The sequence below is a fragment of the Acanthopagrus latus genome, chromosome 4, assembly GCF_904848185.1.
Source record: "Acanthopagrus latus isolate v.2019 chromosome 4, fAcaLat1.1, whole genome shotgun sequence".
Taxonomy (NCBI): domain Eukaryota; kingdom Metazoa; phylum Chordata; class Actinopteri; order Spariformes; family Sparidae; genus Acanthopagrus; species Acanthopagrus latus.
This window is the reverse complement of record NC_051042.1, coordinates 18,522,246-18,529,752: the sequence shown is the minus strand read 5'-3', so window position 1 is coordinate 18,529,752 and position 7,507 is coordinate 18,522,246. Positions and strand designations below refer to the sequence as shown.

General features: G+C 39.6%; 1 protein-coding gene across 2 annotated transcripts; it reads right to left on the bottom strand.

The window, feature by feature from the left end:
- Positions 1–350: 350 nt before the first annotated feature.
- sult5a1 (sulfotransferase family 5A, member 1) lies at positions 351–4,088 on the bottom strand. Of its 2 annotated transcripts, none has more exons than XM_037094941.1 (6): positions 3,626–4,088; positions 3,305–3,516; positions 3,056–3,182; positions 2,851–2,948; positions 2,230–2,410; positions 351–1,538 (listed from the first exon to the last, which is right to left on the bottom strand). In XM_037094941.1, the coding sequence occupies exons 2-6, from the start codon at positions 3,503–3,505 to the stop codon at positions 1,402–1,404; spliced, it is 744 nt and encodes a 247-aa protein (XP_036950836.1). In that variant the 5' UTR covers positions 3,506–3,516; positions 3,626–4,088; the 3' UTR covers positions 351–1,401. The 2 variants fall into 2 exon arrangements, with proteins under 2 accessions (XP_036950836.1, XP_036950835.1); XM_037094940.1 differs by having other exon boundaries at positions 355–1,538; positions 3,744–4,087.
- Between the last annotated feature and the right edge of the window lie 3,419 nt (positions 4,089–7,507).

The window sequence follows — 7,507 nt, the reverse complement described above, 5'->3', positions numbered from 1 at the left end:
CCGTGCACACACAAATGAAATACACACACACAGCTCTAACATCCAAAATAAGCGTGATGGCTGTTTATGTAAGGCACCATACAAATAGAGGCTAGAGCTGCTGCTGCTGCTTAACATTGATTATTCAAATGATCTGCGCGCGGCTGTTAGGAGATACAAGTTTATGACACACGTCTAACCAACTGAAGCCTTGTCGTCAGAAACAAAATACTGACATTCAAATACTTGTTAAGCACCTTGAGAACAACGCTCAACATTTCAGGAAGCGACAAGTTTTAATTCAGTTTTGTTGACACAAAATAGCAAAAAGCAATTCTAATTATGATTCTGACTTTTGACAGATCCAGGCTAGCCCTTTCCCTTTTCTTTACGCTAAATTAAGTCAACCATCTCCATGATTGGGGGATTGATCCACTCATCTAAATCTCGGCAAGAAACCAAACATGCGTTCACTAAAAGTACAAGCTGTTACTTCAACATCAGAATGTTTAAATAGAGGACATGAATTTGGTCCATTTGTCATTTTAAATCCAGATTCAAACAACAGTGCAAAAATAACACACATCCATGCAATTCTATTTAGCATGGAGATCCAAAAGATTTTTGACCTCTGCTAATAAAAGTGTTTACAAGATTTTGGAACACTTGACCATCTTCACACCATCTTTATTGCGGGACACAAGTTAAATCATATAACTAGTAATGCCTCAATTAGATGTCAGCTGTAAGCCTCTGAGGACTGACAGTCTAGATGGGTTGCACCGTGTTCTGCACACTCTGTACCATATGTCCGCACTTGAACCCACTCAATAGGATTTCATTAAAGCTCTCCAGTTCATGGAAACTGGAGGGTAACAACGCCTTTCTTTGGGTGTGTGAAGTGACAGGACGTACAAGGACGGCTCAGCCCTCTGGACGAGGAGCTTTGTATGAAAGCCTTTGACCTGTCCTTCGCCCTCTGCTCGTTGTTGTGCTGCATACACGACTGTCAATTTATTTTATTTGCTCGTACTGCACATAAGCAACCTCCTCAAGTGCCACTCGTTCTGCACCAAACAGCAAATCGTTTACATAGGTCGTGGTCAACAGTCTAACAACTTAGTTGATCCAGATTTTATTTGCACGTATATCGCATCAAAACATTGAATACATCATGGACAGACACATTAATGAAAGCGAGACAGTGACAGACATACGAGGCATTGGAGGGTGCAAGCGTTGCATGTCTCAAAGTGTTTCCTGTAACATTTGATTAAAGTTCTACATAATTTCACTGCATGTTTGTAGGTTTTGTACAGCTGGTATCTAAACTACAACTTGGAGAAAACCATCCGCCTGTGATCCATCTCACGGGATGCGATACATAGCTTTGTTTCTTTCTTCTTTGGTGGAATTCGTTCATCAGCCGCGTGTCTCCTCTTTATCCTGCTCATCCCACACAAACTCTAAAGTGCAGCTCTGCATCTTGGACTTGAAGACACTTCTGAAATATTGATTCTGCTCCTCTGTGAACATGTTTTTCCAATCTCCAATCTTACCTGAATTGAGGGAAGGGAACAAGCAGTGAAGCAAAAAGGATGATTATGATTAAATGTCAAAAAAGGGTATTTTGAATGACAATATTTTAAACCACAAAAAAGCATTTTTTCTTCTTCTGATCATGATTTTCAACATAGACATGTTGACTAATTTGTGAACAAACCCTTCTAAAGGAATAGGTTGACATTTTTGAAAATATGTGTATTTACATTCCTGCTATGAGAAGACTGATACAGCTCTCTCACCTTTGTATGATAATTATGAAGCGGGCTGCTGGCTCTAGAATTTGTCTAAAGAACACTTGCATGTTTTAAGCTGCAGGTTGTTAGCATTACCTTTGGACAGAGCCTGGCTAGCTGTTCCCCTGTTCCAGTCCTTAAATCAGTTACAGCTTTTGACTGTAGCTGATTTGTAGTATAGCTATGAGAGTAGCAAAATTGGGATGAGAAAATTTGACTTTTCTTTTTTTTTTTGACCCTTCAGATTCATCCTGAGACCCCTTGTGTGGTCCTGACCCCAAGGCTGGGAACCACTGTAGACCTTTTAATTACCGTATTTTGGGATTGATAGCAGGTCCCAGTTTCGGTGACTACGACTGTTTTAAAATATTTGAATTACACATCGTGAGACACAGGCAAACCATCAATCATCAAGTCTGAGTTATCTTCGTATAATCAATCAGAACTCCACCTTTTCTCATGAAGGAGCCTTTGCTGTGGTCCATTATTTCTTCGGCGATCTGGGTGTAGTTGACCATCTTGTTGTCTTTCATGCTGCTGAAGCTGCAATGTTTCACACAGCTGTTGACCTCGTCCTCCATCAGCGGACATTGTAGGAAAGAGCTCACCCTCTTTATGGTGCCATGTGGGTCCTGATAGCAAGACGAAGACAATAGTGATATTACTGTCATTTTTAAAAAGACGTAATCAGTGAAAAAATATTCGGATTGCCACGGTGAAATGACTGTTGCATGTGAGTAGTGCAAAACAGCTTTTACAACATGCTAAATAAATATTAATTTGATTTGATGTAAGATTTGAGGTTAGGTTTTAAGGTTAACTCAGTTTGAGCAAATTACTGCAATGTAATCTACTAACAGAGCTGCAACCCTTGTTTGATCGAAGATACACTGATCGAAAGAAAATTATTTGCCAGCTATTTTGGTAAATGATGAATCAATTCAGTCACTTTTCAGGTAAAAATGTTAAACATTTGCTGGTTCTTAAATGTCGAGATTTGACCTTGAGATTTTTTATATAGACACATCGATGAAAATAATCTAATGAGAATCTTGGATCAATTCTTCTTTACCAGCAACATTTCTTCATAGGTGATGTGAAGCAGATTGCTCATCGTCGCTGTCTGACTGGTCCATTCTTTAACGTGGTCAAACCAGGATCCGTACGACACTGAAACAAATAAATGTGACAAGATCTTGTACGTTGCATTAAGTCAGCTATTGTTACAAGATGTTGAAAAAAAAAGGTATCTTTTTTTTTCCTTGACGTCATCTCACATGTGCCCTCCAGGAATCGATTTAAAAATTCTGGAAATGTGCCGGGCTCAGGGAGGAAGTTGGCCATTTTGTGGAAGTGATAAAAGGACACCAACACATCTTTGGGATTTCTGCTCACATAGATGACCTGGGAGAGGGCACAGAGCAACAGTGAGGGAGGGTTTGCACTGAACTATTGATATGTCAGCGGAGCAGAGAGGCACTGAGATGAGACACTCGAGAACGTACGAACTTATATATGTATATGACCTTGGCTTTGGAGCTCTGGAGTGTCAGGCCCAGCAGGTGATGAGGCAGGTGTGTGGTGATGACTCGAGGTGTGATGGATGATGCCTCCAGTACCGCAGCGAAATAATGTTGCTCCAGCCAAGGAGCCCGAGCCCAGTTTGGGACGGTTTGGGACAAGTGTGGGTCTCCTCTGTTGGATATGAGGGTCACCATTTCCTGCATCCACGTGGTGCCTGTTGAGAGAAACGAGAGAAGCATTCATGCCATCAACTTTTTGAATCAAATCCGTTCATAAAACCAGCAAAAACTTAAGAGAAACATTGAAGAAAACTTCAGCCGTACTTAGTATCACATTCTAAAATGGAATGAGGCGTTATCTCTGCACTGAGTCACTCAGCACAGTAAGTTCCATTGCGCTGACTCACTGGAGAATCCTGATCCGCTCCTGTTCTCTTCTTACCTGACTTTGGATAGGAGGCTATGAGGATATCCGTGTCCTGAAATGGAAATTTTAGAGCAATTTCCAAGGAATCCTGGGTGTGCAGATGTCCAGGAAACAAAATACCATGAAACACTTCCATGACATCCATCCTGGACATATCCAACCGTGACATCTGTAAGTACCTGCTGGTGTCTTTCTGTCCGTCTTTTATAGCTGCACCACTTTTCCTTTTGTGTTTACCTCCCTCTGATTTTTTTTTTTCTGATTTACCTCTCTGTCTCTCTACTCTGTCCTTTCATGCCTCTTTTTCCCTTTGAGCAAACAACACGATGGCATTACTTAAAAAAAAAAAAAAAAACTGTGAGTCACTCAGTGGGTGTTTCTTGCATACAGATGAACAACCTGCAAACAAGATTCTTCCCTAGCCGGTAACACTGAAATACATTTTAAATCATGTAATTCTTTCAAATGTCAATCATACATTTGGTGTCTGAATTGTACTGTTTTATGTGTTTGTTTTATTTTAAAAGAGCCTTCATGAAAGGTGATTCTGAACTTTGAACGGTTGTTAACATGCCTTAGTGAGGAATGAACATTATTTATCAAGAAACAATGATCTGTCTAAAAGAAAAAAGAAAAAACATAATTGATTAACTGTGTCGTGTTTGTTTCTAGTGTGCTGTGCGATCTGTTTGACGCTTTGTTTGCACGTGTCCCATTAATCAGATTTTCTGTACGGGTGAACAGCTCTTGAAAGAAACTGAGTTTACACGACACAAACGGCGCAGAGATGTCTATAATTATAGGAGTTGTAATTCCTTTGGTCTGCAGCGTGTCGAAAGGCTGCATCATTTCACTGTCAGCATTGTTTTTCAGACTTTAGAAGACGGTGGATGGGAGTGTTGCCAGTTTTAATGTCAGTTATGGTTAAAGAAAATGCGAGATATGTGTTAACCCTTGAATGACTGTTTGGAAGACACATTATGATTGTATTCCACAGTGACGAAAATGCGTTTTATTGTGCTGTATTTCGTACCGTTACTGTAAATAATTTGCTATTCAAAACCAATTAAAATACTGTGTGTCAGCTGAAGGGAAATAATAATAGTTGATAGAGAAACTAAGAAGTGCAAATAGATAAATGAATAACTTTTCATAGATTTTGTGATGTAAGTCCACAGTATATATACACTGCCTGGCCAAAAAAAAAAGTCGCCACCAAAAAAAAAAGTGTCACCCACTCTTATATTTCATTTGACCACCTTTAGCTTTGATTACAGCACGCATTCACTGTGGCATTGTTTCGATAAGCCTCCGCAGTGTCACAAGATTTATGTAAGTCCAGTATTGCATTAATTTTTCACCAAGATCTTGCATTGATGAGGGGAGAGTCAGACCACTGCGCAAAGCCTTCTCCAGCACGTCCTACTCTGTGGTGGCCAATACATGTGTGAAAATGATGTGTCATGCTCTCTGAACCACTCTTTTACATTTTGAGCCCGATGAATCCTGGCATTGTCATCTTGGAATATGCTCGCGCCATCAGGGAAGGAAAAATCGACTGATGGAGTAACCTGGTCATTCAGTACATTCAGGAAGTCAGCTGACCTCTGACCTGACCAACTGCAGCAACCCCAGATCATAGCACTGAGCCCACAGGCTTGGACAGTAGACACTAGGCATGATGGGTGCATCACTTCATGTGCCTCTCTTCTTACCCGGGTGCACCCATCACTCTGGAACAGGGTAAATCTGGACTCATCAGACCACATGACCTTCTTCCAGAGTCCAATCTTTATGCACCCTAGCAAATTGAAGCCTTTTTTTCCCATGAGCCTCACTGATTATTGGTTTTCTTAAGGCTACATAGCTGTTCAGTCCCCATCCCTTGAGTTCCCCTCATAGTGTGCATGTGGAAATGCTCTACTTTCACTATGTGCTACTGCTACTGCTGTATTTCCACATTTGATTCACCAAATGTTTAGGTGATCGCCGATCACAATCAATCAGGATTTTTTTCCGACCACATTTCTTCCTCGAAGACGATGGTTCTCCACTATCCTTCCAGTTTTTAATAATGCGTTGGACAGCTCTTAACCCAATTTTAGTAGTTTCTGAAATCTCCTTAGATGTTTTCTCTGCTTGATGCATGCCAATGATTTGACCTTTTGCGAACAGACTACCATCTTTTCCACAACCACGGGATCTGTCTTTCAACATGGTTGTTTAAGAAATGAGAAGCTACTCATTGCATCACTTGGAGATAGATAACTTGTTGCCAGCTGAAAAATAATCGCCCATGCAGTAATTATCCATGCTCTTACCAGTTAGCTTGGTTAAATCCAGGTGGTGACTTTTTCTTTTTTTTGTTGGCCAGGCAGTGTGTGTGTGTGTGTGTGTGTGTGTGTGTGTGTGTGTGTGTGTGTGTGTGTGTGTGTGTGTGTGTGTGTGTGTATATATGTGTGTATATATATACAAACTTTTTTTTTAGGTTATTTTAGGAATCGTTTGTACAAATTGAATGCACTTTATTTTTGTTGTGACTCATCAACAATAATCTACCATATCTACTGAAATCTGGTGGAAAGTATGAAAAGAGTAAAGACTATAAAGCACTGCATCACAATAAGTTTTCTTAAACACTCTGACCTGGTGAAGTGGGCGTCATTTATCGAAGTTTGTCATCTTTATTGACTAATTGGAAAATCAGCTTTGAAGATAAGAGGGGGAAGTTGATAATGGGGGCAATAAATTGGTGCTTTCATAACGGACATCTAACACCTAAGATCATCTCATCGACTGTTCTATATGTTAGAGTGAAGAGAAACTAATTTGATTTGTATCTTTACACAGAACTTATCATTATTATGCATTGTGTCTAACTTGATGAATCAGAATCATTGTGATCTGAAATCATTAAGAAGAACCCTGTTCACCAAATCACCAGGTTATTTTCTGCTCTTTATATCAGCTGCAGCACATCGTGACAGGAACACTGTCAGTCATTAAATCTCAACATTAAGTTAATACTTAACTGTAACCACCATCAGCCTCTGGTTGTTATCTTATTTCCTCTCGATAACAACCTTGTCATTGATAGGAAAGGAAAAATGTGCAATCACTACAATATTAGGGCTGAAATCATCAGTCTATTCATTGATTAGTTGATTTACAGAAAAATGACTAAAATGAACTTCTTTCAGCTTCTCAAATGTGAATCTTTATAATATAACCTACATGTCCTTGTCTTTTATGATAGTACATTGAATACCTTGACTTTTTTGAAAAAACAATAATTATTAATAATATTACAAAAAACATTCAACAGACTGAATGATTGAGAAAATAATCTGCAGATTAATGTCTATTAGTCATTTAATATATCGTATCAAATTTCCTGAATACAGTATACCGTGTTTTGCCTCCAGATCTATTTTTGAAGTTGTGTTTTGTGTGTCTAAAGTTCACGAGGGCTTAAAGACAAGATCCTATTTCATTCCCTGCAGTGAGCGTGTGGCTCTCAGTCAAATCCCCACACAGGACTGTGAAATACCTGTCAGATTACTGTGATATAGCAGTACGCTGGTGTACTGAAACTCATAAAGTAGTCTTACTTTGTATAAAACTCACAATCACTCCCCTTCACAGTTCTGCCCAGTAGTTGCGGGGAACTTGTTTTTCCAAGGCCACAGGAATTACACGCGTAATTCTCTACATTACATGTTGTAAAGTTGAGAAAGAAGCAGTCAAGCTGTGCATTGTTCATTAACCCACAACATCTG

Coding starts and splice junctions, on each gene's coding strand:
- sult5a1 (XM_037094940.1), bottom strand. CDS start 3,897: ATGTCACGGTTGGATATGTCCAGGATGGATGTCATGGAAGTGTTTCAT. Junction 3,183..3,304: donor TCCAGAGCTCCAAAGCCAAG/GTCATATACATA, acceptor GCCCTCTCCCAG/GTCATCTATGTGAGCAGAAA. Junction 2,411..2,850: donor CCTATGAAGAAATGTTGCTG/GTAAAGAAGAAT, acceptor TCTTGCTATCAG/GACCCACATGGCACCATAAA.